The sequence below is a fragment of the Liolophura sinensis genome, chromosome 12 (assembly GCF_032854445.1).
Source record: "Liolophura sinensis isolate JHLJ2023 chromosome 12, CUHK_Ljap_v2, whole genome shotgun sequence".
Lineage (NCBI taxonomy): Eukaryota > Metazoa > Mollusca > Polyplacophora > Chitonida > Chitonidae > Liolophura > Liolophura sinensis.
Window position 1 is genome coordinate 29,929,539 of NC_088306.1, and position 19,088 is coordinate 29,948,626.

Sequence of the window (19,088 nt, forward strand, 5' to 3'; positions counted from 1 at the left end):
GAATTCATTCCGTGGATTGCAAAACGGGCAATTACAAAAAAAAAATATTCGATTGAATCTACGCCTGTTTGTTGGACGCGGGCTTGATTGTTGGTGCTATGCCGCCATTGTGTCTTCTAGAATTGTTACCCATACTATACGAAGTCTCACAGAGTCTAGTTTGTCTCTAAAGAAATAAAAAGGCTGCCAAATTAAAGAGGACTTGTTTCACAGATAGGACTGGCGTAACAATGCATAATGTAAGCCAACTGGAAGTAAAATTTAGTAAGTTTTTATTCTAAAAAAAGCTGTCCACATTTTTTTTCTGGTATTATCTTGATAAGAGTTTCTACTCAAGTCTTTAAACCTTTAAACAGGTGAATACATTTTAAAATCTTTACTGGTAATTACCTCTTCTATCATAAATATTAAACTGACCAGTTATATGAAATCCAGAACGACAGTCAGACAATTGGGTCATCCACGTGAAAACCTTGCGAATTCACCGGTGATGAAGATAGACATTTAGTCATTGTCCCTTACACAGCTTAAACTAATACCCCATGAAAAGGTAATGTTTCCTTGTAGATCTTAATATCTCAATAAAATAAGTAAATACATAAATGTATACAAATATTATAAATTTTAAAATACATATATAAATAAATATTAATACCTAAAATGGTATAGTGAAACGAATGACCCATTTCGTTTTAAAGGATGACACCCTTGAGGCTAGATTATAGGAATAGCACTTTCTAATTTACAGTTAAACTTATACCGGTATATACACTGTCATATACACTATTTACATGTACTTAGGTTTCCTCCGGGCTTTCCTCACACCAAAATGCTGACCGCCGTCGTATAAGTGAAATATTCTTGAGTACGGCATAAAACACCAGTCAAACAAACAAATAAATAAATATATACTACTTAATCAAGGGCCTGATGGTCACTGCGAGCCTGCAGTTTAACCATCTGATGCAGCCATTATATACACTTGTGTCGTTCCAAACATTATACACAAAATGGAATGAATGAATGAACGCCTTGGGTTTACCGTCGAAACTGTGCTGCCGCCACTGAAGTATCACGCTAAAGACACCCGATATAACACCACACCCAGTCAGATTATACTGGTAACGGATAAACCAGTCTTATTTCCTTGCTGTAACCTCTCCGTGCTGAGCGCCAAGCGAAGCAGCAACAAGTATCATTTGTTAAGTCATTGGTTTGATCCCGGATCTCTCGACATCGATACGGACGCCCTAACCATTAGGCCACGAAATGGCTCTCACATATGAGAGGTTTGTGAGTTAGACCGTCATCATATGACTAAAACACTGTTAAGTACAACGTAAAAACCAGACATATCAAACATTAGTCAGCCAGATCGTCCAAAACCAGGAATATATGCCTTTGTCAGCTACATCAGCATCATATGATTAAAACATTGTTAAGTACGGCGTAAAAACCAAGCTTTTATACGTTTTGCAGCTAGATCACCGTCATATGACTAAAACATTGTTAAGTACGACGTAAAAACCAGGCATATATACGTTTGTCGGCTAGATCATCGTCATTTGACTAAAACATTGTTAAGTACGATGTGAAAACCAGGTATATATATTTTCGTCAGCTAGATCATCGTCATATAACTAAAATATTGTTAAGTACGACGTAAAAACCAGGCATGTAACCAGCTAGAAATATTGTACTACACCATTTCCACATTAAGCATTATTCAATGTGGTACAAGCCCTGGGCTAATCATAGCACCAGTAACGGGTGGTGATTATAACTTGGCCTGGTGGATCCGGGCCCGGGGTGTGGAGTGATTTACTGGACGCAGCACCTAGGGAATCTTGGTTAGATACAGATTGGCTGTGTGACCAAGGTTGAGGTCGTTAGACGGTTTCCTTGGGCAGTAGAAATTGATTATCCCCCTTTTCAGACCAAGGTTGGCTAACGACTACTCTCATTTTGAGGCACGTCTGGGCTTTTAGCTGGTAGACTAGACTGAGGCCACAGCTTGGACAGCTTTGTAAGCAGGAGAAAGGGCTAATTTAAACCCCTAATGAGGAATCCTTGACAGGCGGTCATATGTTGTTGCTGACAGGCTGTAGGCTTCTGTTACAGATGCTTTGTTACGTAACGCATTTTTAGCGCGAAATAAACAATGTCTCAGCACGATTTTTTTACCTACTTTACGAATGGATGTTGTTGACATCTAGCCAATCTGTTGCACCATAAATCTGCAAGTTTACTCTCATCCAAGGTATAACTGTGTGTATTATACACATGCGGAGTCTAGACGTGAAAACAGAAGCCTCGTACACCAGCTGGCAATCATAATGGACGTTCAGGGTCAATAAAAACCAATTCGCAAAACGGGGGCCTTGTGTCCGAGTTGTTAGCGTGCTGCCTCGACGCAACAAGCCAGAAGCCACTCAACAATGCGGTTCAGCTCATGCTGGCATCAAGCCAATTGCGGATGTCCTCCGGGCTCTGCCTGGTTTTCTCCCACCATAATAATGGCCGCCGTCAAAGTGAAATATTCTTCAGTACGATGGTCGCGTGACACACTCCAAAATAAGACAGGGATAACAGGGGAGTGAGATATCAGGCTATTCAGGAAGAAATCGCCAACAGGATACCCCCAAAAGATGTGTAGAATCCTAAAACTGAACTTCAGTTTGACGCCTACATTTGACATTTTATTGAGCCATTTTCAGTTTGCTCAGAAAAGAAGGAGGATGTAAGGAACTTCATGCGTTCAGATTCAAATCGTAGTGTACCGCATTAGATTGGTCGGTTCGCTCATGATGGCATATCTAAGGGAATAAACGCTCTGTTTCATTTTACTTACACTAGAGGTTTCTCTTAATCATTTTCCCACCAAGACGGCTGCCAAGGAATCATGCCACAAGCCACAAGTCAGGCCACACAGTTCAAACTAGTACCACAGTAGTCACAAATATATGTTTACTCTGAATTCAACATTCCAGCATTTGAAAACGGCTGCGGTATATTTCACCATAGAAACATGTGGTGATCATTGTAGCAAGATATTGCTACATGTTAGTCAGTCATGTTAGTTGACATTTATTAGATGTCAGTGGTCCAGAATTACTCAACATGTGTTGTCCTCACATTAAACATACAACAATTAAACTGACGGCCAAAAGAAACTTTACGACTCCGTGAGTTAAATTTAACCAGCCTTTTCAGCAACTTAATACCAAATTATTGTAGGAAAACATTGTATGAAGCATATTCTCATGTCCCATAAGCGTCATATACGCTCACAAGAATTTCTTTTGAGACAACGAAGAAAGCTGGAAAATCACGTGACCCATGGATGACCACACTGCACATGTAATAAGTGTATAAAACGTTACAAACAGTGTGCTGGACTTGCACGCGGACTTAAAACCACCAAATTACGCCTCGATTGACTCCAGAACAATGCGAGAGGGCCCTGGGTATGATATCCATCGGAGCCATCCATGCCCACACTGCAAGGACCTTTGGCTGCTCTCGTGTAACTGTGTCAAACTTGATGCAACATTACAGACAGATAGGGCAGACATCAAACAGGCCAAGAACAGGCAGGCCTAGGGTAACTACGCCCGGTTACCTGCGCACCTTACACCTGAGGAAGCGCTTCCTGACAGTGACTTCCTGACAGTGTCATCGTCAATCAATGCCTTAGGTCACCAGATCAGTCGGCAGACGGAGTCAAGGAGACTCATGGGTCACGGAATTAGGGCCTATCGACCATTCAGAGGGCAGTTGTTGACAGCCGAACATCGTCGCCAATGGTTGCGATGGATCGAAATGTACGCTGTTGGCAGCAACGTGATTGGCAACGTGTTGTTTTCAAAGATGAAAGCCACCTCTGCCTGTTCCGAGCCGATGGCAGACAGTGGGTTTACCCTCGAAGAGGCGAACGAACAGCTGCATCATGCGTCCAGCAGGTGGTACCTTTGGTGGAGGTAGCGTGATGGTTTGGTTGGGATTTGTGTAGAGGAACAGACACCACTGGTCATCTACGGGAACCTAACAGCTCAACGTTAGGTTCTACGTCCTGTTGTCCTGCCATTCCTTCAGCAGCAGCCACGTGGTGTCCTGTACCAGCATGGCAACGCCAAACCCCAGGCAGCTCGAGTTCTGCAGAACTTCCTGGAGGCCAACGAGGTCAACGTCTTGCCGTGGCCTGCACGTTCCACAGATATGTCCCCATAGAACACATTTGGGATATCATGGGTCGTCGAGTAAGACAACGGCCACACCTTGCAGCCAAAGGATGAGAAATGGCGTTTGCTCTCCAAGATGAATGGCAACGAATCCTACGTCATCTCATCAGACGACTGACTTTTTCTATGCGTCCGAGAGTTTTTTCATGTGTTGAAGCAAGAGGTCACACACGATATTGATTGGTTTTAATATTGACTTATTTTGAAAATAATCCACTTTTTTATACTCTGCCCATTGTTAAGCAAGATGGAATGGCTATTTTTCTACACCTGCTCTGTTTGTTCACTTGTAAAATGATTTGAGGTCTGCTTTGGTCCGTCCTTACTCAAGACTCAATACCTAAAGTCATTGGTCTTTTCAATACATTAAACTTCATTCATCCTGTTTTTCACTTTGGCAAAATAAATTGATTTGAACTCTTTGTAAAGTTCCTTCTGGCCGTCAGTTTACATTAAAACAATGCCAAGAGGTCAGAACTCGGGGATGCTTAGTCCTCTGGCAGAATTCTGGTTGGTGCAGGAATACGATATAAAAAGACTATCGATCAAGAAGCGGGATAAAAAAATGCCGCTTAAATACATACATTTTAACATCCAGAATCAGATAATAACACTGGTGAACGGTTATCCTAGCTTTGTAGCGGAGGGTGTGGAAATCAGATACAACTGCAGATCATACATTGAAAAATCCTTATAAATCACAAAGAGAAATATGAAATCACCCACGTAATCACGAAAACACACATATTTATGTCTTAGTGCTGTTTGTTCTTGCATACAATACTTGGGAGGGGGGGGGGGGCTGTAATAGAAGTAAATTATCCCACATCGAGCAATGGGGGAGCAAACCATAAATGTGGGCTGGCTTATAGCAATACATATATGTATTTCTGTCACTGTATGCATGAACATATCTTCTCCTTTTCAGTTTTGGTTTCGACAATGGCGTTTCATTCATTCACGCTCCCAAACATGACCAGATGAAAAACCATTATTTCATAATTGCAGACGCGAGATGAATATCAAGTTAAGCTTATCAGTTTACAAAACATATTTGAAACTTTAGAAGAGAATACCTGTGTAGATAGACGATTAGAATTTTCCATGTTGTTTGTTTTGTAAAACGACGATTAGTGACACCAAGATGTCAACAATGTGGAATAATATCTTCTGAACATCCAGTTTGTTTTACGGACACTCAGCTTGCAGACTGGTCTCAGGGATTAATAAATGAAAATGACATATTTCAGCCATAAAGCCAGCACACGTTGAAACCAGGTGACAGTAAAAGATTTTAGATCCAATAAGAAAACATCAAAAATCAGACACGGAGAAGAAAAAAATACGGACATTTATACAAGAAAAGACAGCAAAAATATTACCCTGGTCATTCAGGATGTAGTGAGGGGAACAGACTTAAATAGCCACAGCCGTGTAAGATATCCGGTACACAATTGTATATAGAAATGTATAAGGTACCTCAGTTAGGTCGTAGGTTCGAATCCAGCTCGCGCCGGTTTATCGGCATAAACGGAACTGTTTCAGTAAAGGTTCTTCTCACAACAATTCTTCTGAACAGTGATTTGTGAGTGTCAAAGAGTGTCAGTCTATTATCGATCCAGGAAATGTTCTTAGTACTGTTGATGAATGACATGGGCTTGTACCGACGGAACGGATGTTAAAATTTCATTGACGAGACAAATGTATGGTAAGGGGCTCAGATGTTTTGTTGGGTGATTGATGTTTAGAACTTGATGTTTAAGTCCACGACCAGCTGTTTGAAGTCGGTGTGTTTCTACTGATAACGCAGGAGAAGGGCCACTGTAGACACAGCAAAGTATCAACACGACTGGTTACCGTCAAGGCTTGTTGTTCGCAGTTTATAGAACTGGTCTGGACAAAGTGCTACTTATCGTGCAGGGGGAAGGTTTGATCTGTGTCAGATCCAACCGGCTGCAATTTTAGAACGACCTTTTCTCTTACCCAACGGAGCGTTAATTGGCATGTTAGAAGTTCCACCGGAGTGATTTGATTTTGATTGGGCGCTGCAAAGAAACAAATTTCCCTGCACGGTCTTACACCCTGCAAGTCTGAACACCTTGAAAAAAGAAGAATAGCAGAAAAACGCATGGAGAAAGAAAAAAGCGTTACTAAACGAGAAATTGTTAATTGCTTTTATATATCCCGTCCTGTCACATAGGCCGGCGTTTCCTTGGCTGTAATGGACAAATGAAGGATTCGATTTCTTCAGTTTGTCGAACGCTTAGCTCAAATGTGTTCCCGGAGAACCGAATCCTGTTAAAAATAGCTGAAATGGCCGCAATGACCTCACTGGTGTCGAGGTCAACAGAGAGAAGAAACCCTGCGGCTTCCGGTTGATGGATGGGTAAGATATTATCCAATAGGCTAACCACAAAACCTGCCACAAAGACCAACCGTTTTTCGTGCAATTTGGTGGAGCGCTATGCAGTTATTGAGCAGGCGCTTGAAGCCTTCTATACATAAGCAAACCATCCACCTTTGAGCATCCACGCCTGGCAAACGGCCGCCGCGTAGAAGTCGTTGATACGTCGAGCAAAGGCGACTATTGACACATCTGCTGTTCGTAAATGATGTGTTCGTAAAACTCTGGGTATAAGTTGTGAACATGCCGGAGTTTGTCCGGACCAATTAAGTTTGCATGACCATCTGTCTCTCGCGATCAGCTTATGTTATGTCGCCGAGTTTGAAGAAAGCTTTCTACTTGAAAGATTCTTCCTGACTAAAGAGGTCTCTAATCAGTTTGATTTTTAGTTGGTCATCAAAACATTCAATGAGTCAAGCAGCAGGGTCATACGGTAAAGTAATCATGCATCCAGTCATTCAATAAGGCAAACAGTTATTTATCGATTTATTTCATTGGTAGTATATGCTGTTCTCAAATACGACTTCTCTCTTATACAACGGAGCAATGTTAATTGGTATGTTAGAAGTTCCACCGGAGTGATTTGTATTTTACTGGACACAGTGAAACATAAATTCCGAAAGAGGACCTTACGCACTTAATAAAGGAGAGCAACAGAAAAAAAACGCACGGAAATGGAGAAAAAAATGTTACTAAACGAGTAATGGTTAATTGCTGTTATATTTCTGGTCCTGTCACATCGGCCGGCGTTTCATTGATCATTTCATTGAGAGATGATCGATTTCGATTTGAAGCACAGGCTGGCAGTTTGTCGAACGCTTTGCCGAAATGCGTCCCGGAGAAGAGGATCCTGTTACAAAGAGCGGAGATGGCGGCGATAACCTCACTGATGTCGAGTTCAACAGGGAGAAGAAACCTCAGGGCTTCTAAATGTGTTTCCGGAGAAGAAAACTCTGTTACAAAGAGCGGAGATGGCGGCGATGACCTCACTGGTGTCGAAGTCAACAGAGAAAAGAAACCCTGCGGCTTCCGGTTGATGGATGCGTAAGATATTATCCAATAGGCTAACCACAAAACCTGCCACAAAGACCAACCGTTTTTCGTGCAATTTGGCGGAGCGCTATGCAGTTATTGAGCAGGCGCTTGAAGCCTTCTATACATAAGCAAACCATCCACCTTTGAGCATCCACGCCTGGCAAACGGCCGCCGCGTAGAAGTCGTTGATACGTCGAGCAAAGGCAGCTATTGACACATCTGCTGTGACTGATATGTTCGTGAAACTCGGGTATAAGGTGTGAACATGGCAGTATCTATCCGAGACGGAACCAATTAAGTTTGCATGATCATCTTTCTGTCGTGACCAGTGTTTGTTATGTCGCCGAATTTGATGAAACATTTGTACTTGGAAGACTATTACTGAGTAATGAGGTCTCTAATTGTTTTGCCTCTGCAATTGCCATAAAAAATCACTGAGTCAAGCAGCGTTGAAACAAGTAAAAGCACTCATGCACCTAATCAGTCAATAAAACAAATGGTTGGTGAGTCAGTAGATACAAGTAAAACGACAATCAAATTAAACGACAATCACTCAGTCGACCACTTTTCTGTCTTAAAAGCGCGCAGAAGTCAAGGAGGCAGAGCCTTTGTGCTTCAGTCGGCTTAATCGTTTTTCTCGACTAATAAACTGTGTCCTAGAATCGAATCTAATTTCGCTGGTAAGGATGAGGCTTTAATGAGGATAACTCGGAAACAGCGGTAATTAAATATGAGTCCAGGGTGTGTCGTTAAACATCAAGAAAGAAAAACATATAAAATCGAGGAGACTATAAGCCATCCAGATTGTCAATGAACTAGGTGTTACATCTAATGGACAGCCCAGTAATCAATAAAAGGAAATAAGGAAGTAATTATCAAAGAAAACCAATCGGCCAAGTAGACAAAGGTATCGGAATGTGCACATCACCTTAATAATTCGAATAAAGATCAGAAAAGTAAGTTTCTATATTTTAACACACATCTGCACATACGGGAAATCGATATTTTTTTACATTAAATCCGACTTTTACGGTTAGTGGGGAGATATTCACCCTTGAAGAAACATTCAAACACAAGAAAATCTCCACACGTTCCAATATCAAACCAGTGTTCCACAGGCTATTGGTGTGCGTTTCAAATTTTTATTAAAATGTGTCTTCGCCGGCAAAGAAAACGCCGAACAGTGTATCACTGGAATAGGGTAGTAGTGACAGGAAGTCGTGCGAGGTTTGTAAATCTAATCTGGCTTCATACTGAGAAGATAACCTTATCGAGAGGACATTTCCACAAAGGAGTTATTTTTAATTCCGATTTCAAACTTGATTTATGGACTTATTTTTAGATCTTACAGGCAAAAAATGGGAACGTCGAATAACATGTGTGACAAATGTATCACAGTTTGAATTTCAGGTGCTATCTCATAAAGTCTTATATAATGAAGTTTATCTGTTTTCCACATGTCAGTTATAGTGAGACCTTAAGCTTTAATACAATATTTTACCGAAGCATCCTCTTGGCTAAAACTATAGGTGACCATTTACACTTTTTACTGTGGACAAACAAAAACTCCAGAACCTGTAACGCATTACCATGTATCTAATCAGTGAGACAAAACAAAGAAAAGACAAAAATCATTACTTCTTGTTTGTCGCGATTGATTTCGCTTCGAAAATGAGCTTATTCCATGTATTGACAAGTCTGTGCCTTCTAAGTGTAACAGGAGTATAAATCGTGAATAAAATATGGGTTTTTGAAAGAGAAGAGGCCAGCCGTGCAGAAATCAGCGAAGGAAATTGGAAAAACTGATCATCGTTCAGCTTGTGTTTAGCTCGTTATAGCCTTGGGGTACGGGTTGGAGATTTCTAACAGGGGTTTGTCAGGCCCCGGAAAAGTCCTTATTGATCAATTCTGGGTGGACCAGAATAGCACTTGGGTGTTTCCATAGTTTTGACCTTAGGCATGCTGGGGTGGCACATCTGAATATTAATTGAGAACCCAACATCCTGCACCTCTTTGCTTTGCGCCAAGTTCCCTGAAAGTCGACCAATTGACATCGTGTACGCAGTGAGGTGTCACAAGTTCGTTCAATATCGAGCCATTCATATCACACGGTTGCAATGTTGGGTTCTTTGCACAGGACGTGATTGAGAGGAATGTCAATCTATGCGTCAAAACAGACATCCTTCCGTCCACCATAGAGTTTATACGGCAATACACGCAAAGGCCAATTCTCATCACGACGTTTAACTCAAACCACCAAAGTGAAAGGGTTTGACGGAATAGCCTTGGTACAGTGATAACCTGTAATTGCACAGGGTAATACGAAATAGACGGTTGATTTGGTGCCCTTTGGTTGTCTAACTTAATAAATCTGGTTCCATGCCAAATGCAAAATTGCCAGATGCTTCTTTTCATATAAAATCTTTGGCAATTCTGAATTTACATCAAATTTTTAAGACATCATTTGCAAATAAATGACACCAAAAATGTTTTCGGGGAATTATTAGTTCTTTTGTCGATTTGGAAATGACATTTTAAAGATGTTCCCACAGGAAAGGATATTTGACGGCGCGACTTATTACATCACTGTGTTAAGAAACAGGATAGACACAGTTTACTGCTGGAATCCAGATAATATGAAATATTGGAGGAATTAATGGGATCTGCGGATTCTTCCAATGTTCGGCAGATCGCTTCTTAAAGCTTGTTCATTCGGTGTTCACCCATTTTTCTATCGTGCTTCACGAAATTGAAAACTACGACATGAATTAAGGAGACGAGATATTCGCTCTTGCTCATGAAAATTTAACCTATCTGATGTCGTAGTATTATCATAAAAAGACGGAATGAGAAAAAGATCAATTTCGAGGTCTTTCTGAGCAAACGAAGCTCGCAAAATAGTATATCTTTCTCAGAGTTTGTTGAAATTGTACTTCGAGTTCTAACCTAAACGAAAATTTGAGACGTGATTTAAACGAAATACATTTGACTGGGGTTTTACACCGTACTCAAAGAACTGTCACAGAATTATGGTGACAAGAAACCCAATCAACGGGGCAAAGTAATGAACATTGTGTGATGCAAATATACCAAGATTTCACCCCCTCCCCCTGCCCAAACCATAAGGTAAACATTGTATTGAAGTTTAACAGTTAGTTTTAGGTTAGAATTCGCTTGACTGACGGCAACAACGCTTTGCACATCACACCACCGTGAACAGAAACATATGCAGATTAGGCACAGAAAAGATGGATACAATTTCGTGTTCGAAACGTAAAAGCCTTGATAATAAATTACAGTTCTTGTCATCCTCCGTTACCTTTGTCCTAGTAATATGTTCGAATAAGCTTCAAGGCATAAATTTTATAAAGTAAACATGAAGGACTGAATGAAAAAAACCTAACAAACAAAAAAACTCCCTTAAATGGAGATCTAGATACGTACGCTGTGCAAACAGGGACACCTGCACAAAGGAAAGACGATCCCGCCTCATTCTGAATTCCAGTGTGGTATAACTATAACGGATTACAGCACAGAGGTCAAATTAAAGCGGCGTCAACCATGTGATAAATGGTCCCACGTAGCCCGAGAAATCCGGCTTCCTGTCAGTTCATGCAATGAGAATACATATATTTCTAATTCTTAATGCTGATATCTATGTGTTTGTTTTGACATCATGATTATTCGCATGATATCGTTCCACCCAATCAGCGATGCAACATTACAAAAGAGTAATGCGCCTTGGTTATGTAAACCCCCTGTTAATTATTTAACTAGCAAAGCCAGTTTATGAGCAGTTGCAATGACGTGCCCACTGGAAACCCAGTCGATACTGTTTTTTCTGTATCAAATCAGCAGGGAAATATCAACTTTAGATTAAACTAATCCAGGTTCTTGCGTGAAATAAATTATGAATAAGCTCATCAAGATTTAATTTTAAAATCTTAGAAAGATTGATTATAGAGATATGATTCAATTGGTAATAAATTTCTCCCATACTATTTTGGTTCTTCGTAAAAAAAAGCCAATTATGCTCTCAGAGCGGATGAGAACATTAGATTATCACCCCACGAACGGACGAATACCAGAATACACAACTTAGATTATCACCCCACGAATAGACGAATACGAGAATACACAACTTAGATTATCACCCCACGAATGGACGAATACGAGAATATACAACTTAGATTATCACCACGCGAATGGACGAATACCAGAATACACAACTTAGATTATCCCTCTACGAATGGACGAACACGAGAACACATAACTTCTATGCACGAATTTGTGTAGAGAAGAGAAATACAGTATTAATCCTTTTCCAGAAACTTATCGTAATTTACGTCAAAAGATCACCGTATTTCTGTTCCAAACACTCGGTGTACTATCACTTTACACGCTTATAGCAAACATATTCCGCAAATTTACGATCCTAATCTACAATTTATCGCAACCATTTCCCGCAAATCTCCGTCATCTTTATTTCATAATCTGTACTCCTTATTCACAAATTCACTGTTCTCTTTATCCACAAACTCACTGTTCTCTTTATCCACAAACTCACTGTACTCTTTATCCACAAACTCACTGCACTCTTTATCCACAAACTCACAGTTCTCTTTATCCACAAACTCACTGTACTCTTTATCCACACACTCACTGTACTCTTTATCCACAAACTCACAGTTCTCTTTATCCACAAACTCACTGTACTCTTTATTCACAAACTCACTGTACTCTTTATCCACAAACTTACTGTACTCTTTATCCACAAACTCACTGTACTCTTTATCCACAAACTTACTGTACTCTTTATCCACACACTCACTATACTCTTTATCCACAAACTCACTGTACTCTTTATCGATAAATTCGCGGTACTCCCTATCTACAACCTCACTGTATTCTTTATCCACAAACTCACTGTACTCTTTATCCACAAATTCACTGTACTCTTTATCCACAAACTCACAGTTCTCTTTATCCACACACTCACTATACTCTTTATCCACAAACTCACTGTACTCTTTATCGATAAATTCACGGTGCTCCCTATCTACAAACTCACTGCACTCTTTATTCACAAACTCACTGTACTCTTTATCCACAAACTCACTGTACTCTTTATCCACACACTCACTGTACTCTTTATCCACACACTCACTGTACTCTTTATCCACAAACTCACTGTACTCTTTATCCACAAACTCACTGTACTCTTTATCCACACACTCACTATACTCTTTATCCACAAACTCACTGTACTCTTTATCCACAAACTCACTGTACTCTTTATCCACAAACTCACTGTACTCTTTATCCACAAACTCACTGTACTCTTTATCCACAAACTCACTATACCCTTTGTCCGCAAACTCTCTGTACTCTTCATTCACAAACTCACTGTACTCTTTATCCACACACTCACTGTACTCTTTATTCACAAATTCACTGTTCTCTTTATCCACAAACTCACTGTACCCTTTATTCACAAAATCACTGTTCTCTTTATCCACAAACTCACTGTACTCTTTATCCACAGACTCACTGTACTCTTTATCCACAAACTTACTGTACTCTTTATTCACAAACTCACTGTACTCTTTATTCACAAACTTACTGTACTCTTTATCCACAAACTCACTATACTCTTTGTCCACAAACTCATTATTTACAAACTCACTGTACTCTTTATCCACAAACTCACTGTACTCTTTATTCACAAATTCACTGTACTGTTTATCCACAAACTCATTGTACACTTTATCCATAAACTCACTGTACTCTTTATTCACAAATTCACCGTTCTCTTTATCCACAAACTCACTGTACTCTTTATCCACACACTTACTATACTCTTTATCCACAAACTCACTGTACTCTTTATTCACACATTCACTATACTCTTTATCCACAAACTTACTGCACTCTTTATCCACAAACTCACTGTTCTCTTTATCCACAAACTCACTGTACTCATTATCCACAAACTCACTGTACTCTTTATCCACAAACTCACTGCACTCTTTATCCACAAACTCACAGTTCTCTTTATCCACAAACTCACTGTACTCTTTATCCACAAACTCACTGTTCTCTTTATCCACAAACGTACTGTACTCTTTATCCACAAATTCAATGTACTCGTTATCCACAAACTCACTATACTCTTTATCCACAAACTAACTGTACTCTTTATCTACACACTCACTGTACTCTTTATCCACAAACTAACTGTACTCTTTATCCACAAACTCACTATACTCTTTATCCACAAACTCACTGCACTCTTTATCGATAAGTTCACGGTGCTCCCTATCTACAAACTCACTGCACTCTTTATCCACAAACTCACTGTTCTCTTTATCCACAAACTCACTGTACTCTTTACCCACACACTCACGCTAGTCTTTATCCACAAACTCACTGTACTCTTTATCGATAAATTTGCGGTACTCCCTATCTACAACCTCACTGTACTCTTTATCCACAAACTCACTGTACTCTTTATCCACAAACTCACTGTTCTCTTTATCCACACACTCACTGTACTCTTTATCCACAAACTAACTGTACTCTTTATTCACAAACTCACTGTACTCCTACTTCGCAGTGTTATTCTATTCTACAAAACCTCTCTGCTTCATAAACGAACAACAATTCCATCCCATAAACTCACGGTGTTCCTAGTCCACAAACTCAGTGTCATTATATTCAAACTCACTTCAGGGCCTACTTCAATAACTTCACTGTTATACAATTCCGAGTTGGCACTTTATCTGTAATGACTTTTTAAAGGGGTAAAGAATCAAGAGTGGAAGTATGATTTCCTGGGAACACATTTTTATGTTCGAAACATAAAAGCCTTGATAATAAATAACAGCCATCTTCCTTTAACTTAGTCCTAACAATATGTTTGAATAAGCTTCAGGACATAAATTTTGGAAAGAATACAAGCAGAGTGAAAGTTCTAGTTAAGTGTGATGTACCAAGGTGTCACAAAGCTGCCCGTAGAGGTCAGGAGAGAAGCTGGCATCATGTTGTAACAGCGCAAAGGAAAGGAAAACTCGCCTATTTCGGAAATTTATTGTGATATAAATATAACAGATTAAAACATAGAGAGCAAGCGACGACAATGTGATAAATGGTCCCACTTGACACTCTACCTTCTTAATGGGATGGAGAATCGGGTGGACTTTCCCATCTCCCTTTACGGACCTTTCTTATCGCCATGGCGCAATGTCATCATCGTCTTAGGGGAACATGCGCTAATTCATACACAGGAACCTACTCCGCCCCTAGCTGGAACTGAACTTGTGACCTATGGATTGGGAATTAACGCTGTACGTAACACGACCTTGCTCTGGTGTACGCCAGCGGCGTTTGTCAAGACTAGAAGTGTCGGATTGTACTGCCTAAGGGGACAGGGTTAGGACGTAGCTTTTGTCTGGATATACGGAATTACCATCAGACTTCATAATCAGGAGGCAGTCACATCATCTCTCAGGGGGCCACGTAAGTAATGGGCATGGGCTTAGAATGAAACCTTTTCCCACCAAGGGCGTTTATCGACTTGGAGATATATACTTGACAAACACACCACTGAACTGTTCGATCAGAAAGAACTTGGCGAACTAATGCCACAAGGGGCATGGATTGTGGCTTGTGCTTGTCACGGTCTTAACTTCAGAACTGCTTCTGGCGACTGACCATTGGCGTGTCTATTGTAAGACAAAGAATGGTTGTAAACTGTTGTGGCAAAGATGAAAATTATAAGTTCTAAGCTTGCGGATGGTCGTGGGTTTCCCCCAGGCTCTGCCTGGCTTCCTCCCACCATGACGTTGTCCGCCATCGTATAAGTGAAATGTTCTTGTGTAGGGCGTAATCAAATAAATAAATAAATAAATAAATAAATAAATATTTATTCTATAACGTCAAAGGTAAGAGCAGGAATCAAGTCCAAAAATTAAGCGCTTGGAACTCCATTTCCAAGGCTTGTAGATTAAATAGGTATAAAAATATTCCCTAATCATTATGATCTACCTCCTTTTCGTATTTTAAAGGATCGTACAGAAATTAAAGTTTTCTCTCCCTTACACTTTTACCCGATGTTAACTCACGCAATAACGCATCAGGTCACCCATATTGCTAATACATGTAAACAGCAATGTAGCCACCTCAGATGTTAAGTATAAGAGTAATCAAATGAACCAAAATGGCTACAAGCCTCCCACATGTACTACACATACAATGCCCAAATTGGCGTCCCATATGTTCTACAATTACAATACCCAAAGTAGTCTCCCATATGCGCTACAAATACAATACCCAAAATGGTCTCCCATATCTGCTACAAATACAATACCCAAAGTGGCCTCCCATATGTGCTACATATACAATACCCAAAGTGGCCTCCCATATGTGCTACAAATACAATACCCAAAATGGTCTCCCATATCTGCTACAAATACAATACCCAAAGTAGTCTCCCCATATGTGCTACATATACAATACCCAAAGTAGTCTCCCATATCTGCTACATATACAATACCCAAAGTGGCCTCCCATATGTGCTACAAATACAATACCCAAAATGGTCTCCCATATCTGCTACATATACAATACCCAAAGTGGTCTCCCATATGCGCTACAAATACAATACCCAAAGTGGCCTCCCATATGCGCTACAAATACAATACCCAAAGTGGCCTCCCATATGCGCTACAAATACAATACCCAAAGTGGCCTCCCATATGCGCTACAAATACAATACCCAAAGTGGCCTCCCATATGCGCTACAAATACAATACCCAAAGTGGCCTCCCATATGTGCTACAAATACAATACCCAAAGTGTGCCACATTGAACGTATTTCTAACAGTATTGCCTACGACTGATCAAACGTGTGCCCTTGAGTGCCAATTTGGAAAGGCGTAGTGCACTGAGTCCTAAAACTCAAGCGGGCGACAAATCCAGTCTCTTTACATCAGTGGCGTGTATGCTTCAAAGGAAAAAATATAACAATATAATATTGCGCTACTCCATATTGTGCATGACGCAACAATTCACTATCCTAGCCATTTCATCTTCCCATGAGCCGTGGAGACATTTCGTGGAAATTAATTGGCGAATGCCACTAATGAAAGAAATTTCACAAAAATAGTTTAAACAGTTTTTTGTAACATTCATCCTGTAACGCGTTGACTCCGGTGATACAACATAGACAGGACTATTCTTGAAGAAGTAATAATTTTGGCTTATAGTCACATCGGCAATATTCCAGGCATGTCGTGGCGACATTCACTAAGAATGATACGTGAAACTGAACTAACTACATTTCGTTGAATGTGTCGTTTTGGGTTATTCCAGCTATTACATCTTGCTACTAGAGGTGTCATATACTATTTCCTTCATGACCCAAAATTAGACTTGTCATGCAGATAACATTCTCCTGTGACGATCATTTCGATTTTAGAGATGCGTCTTTGTGATATGCTGACACGTTTCACACTTCTACCTATCCTGTTTGTCTCTAACAGATCACGCTTCTAAACTGTACAAGTAATAATATATATTACATTCCAGCTGTTCTGCGATGTAACTTCTCATACATGCAGACAATAATGAGACATGATAACCTTGGAGACAATGACAAGGAAAGTCGATTCTTTTTGTCTGTTTCTCGAATCTCAATCACAGATGGCACATGGCGTGCAGTTTCAATCTTGGCCTTGTACAGCTATGTATTTTCCCACTCTCATTATTTGTTGGAGGAGATGGCGACAATAAGCGATCGATGTTGCAAAAGCAAATCTGTGTAAAGTTCGACAGTGACTAGCCGAAGGCCAAGAGATAACCTCCAGCACATCAGTTTCCTCTATCCATAAAACTGCCCGCTAAAATGTAAGTGAAACATTCACAATATGGCATTAAACAACAGATAATTAAATAAATGGATGGTTGATGTTCATCCGTGCATCCGTTCCATGCTGAGAATTGTTTGTGTGTGTAATCAAATCCTTCAGCACGTGGGAAGCTAATGAAACTCGCGGATTTTAAAAGCAGACATTTTCAACATAAACTCAAGATCTTCTATTTGTGCCACAGATCATTGTTTTGGCAATTTATAAGATTTTACATCTTTTTTAAAAAAATGCACCGTTGACCTGTAATATAGATTGTCAGAAGGGTTGCTTGAAATGTTTCTGAATCAGCACTGCTCAGTTTTCTCTTTGCAATTAAATGGGCTGTGATGAAAGCATATTTGGACAAAATTGACAAACTTACCTTGGAACTCCCTTTCATATGTTTCCGGTGGACGAACACAATATCGGTGGAAGTCAGAAGTAGCTTATTGGGGCCTTTCTCCATTTGTTTCCTTTCCAAATATCTCCTGAGGGAAACAAAGGAAGAAAAAAAATTGTATTTGATGACGGATGTCTCGATTCGCATATCCATTATCTTTGTAATTTTATATGTCTATAAATGCCACATGTTTTGTTCTGCTTGCGGAGCATGTCATTACTGAAAGAAAACCAATCTGCCGTTGTAATACCGCTCTGTATCTTCAGCGATATGAGTAGGCCAAATGACAACCAAAAAGAACCGGTGGTCTGTCAGTATTTTGATGTATTAACATATGAAACGGGACAGCAAACCATATTAGGAAAAAAACTGCATGTGTACTGCGAAGTACTGCATACAGGCGGTGATAGCTTTACTTCCGATCATAAAAAAGCCCAGATTGGCTCGGAGAAATGAAAACATTGTCGTCATAGCAGCCGATTGGCTTCTTGACAAGGGGGTCACAGGTTCGAATCCAGTTCTCGATCGATCGTCAAGGTGCGATTTAGTGACGGGTAGCGGGTTACTCCGGGCACTCCGGTTTCGCGCAGACATTAACCTGATCGATGTTGCTTTAGTGAAAAAATGAATCGAATGAATGCAGTTTCATATATAATGTCATAAATAAAATATCCAAAAAGGCATTTCACAGATCATCAAACTGTTATCTGGCTTAGCCTGTTAGACTGACTCTTAGAAGTTGGGAAGGAAGTACACTGGCAAAGTCTTTTTTATGGATATACAAATTCTTGGTTTATTCACACGACGTTTACGACGATAACGATGCTAGTAACTACATCGAAACGTCGTGCTAGTAAACCAAGAAGTTGTATATCCATAAAAAAGACTTTCCCAGTGTCAGCTGGCTTATTGTGTACAAGAAAATGTGTGCTTGGGACTTACCGAACCATGTAAGCGATGAAGAGGCCGACACACGCCGCCCCAACCAGGCCCAGTAATATATACAGTATCAACTCGGCCTCATTTTCTAGATAAAAACACATACAAAAAAAAACATGAGTATCAACGGTAAAGATCATTTTGAACAAGCAAACAAGAGT

The 19,088-nt window shown here is 40.1% G+C and overlaps 1 protein-coding gene across 1 annotated transcript in view; it reads right to left on the bottom strand.

Annotated features, from left to right (window-relative positions):
• The window catches only part of LOC135479878 (retinal guanylyl cyclase 2-like), a 51,506-nt gene extending 33,365 nt beyond the window's left edge, over positions 1–18,141 (bottom strand). The window contains exons 1-2 of the mRNA XM_064759784.1: positions 17,979–18,141; positions 3,500–3,516 (exon numbers count right to left, since the gene is read on the bottom strand). Coding sequence (XP_064615854.1) covers positions 3,500–3,516; positions 17,979–18,141 — 180 coding nt within the window. The remainder of the gene's footprint in view (positions 1–3,499; positions 3,517–17,978) is intronic.
• Positions 18,142–19,088: the final 947 nt, after the last annotated feature.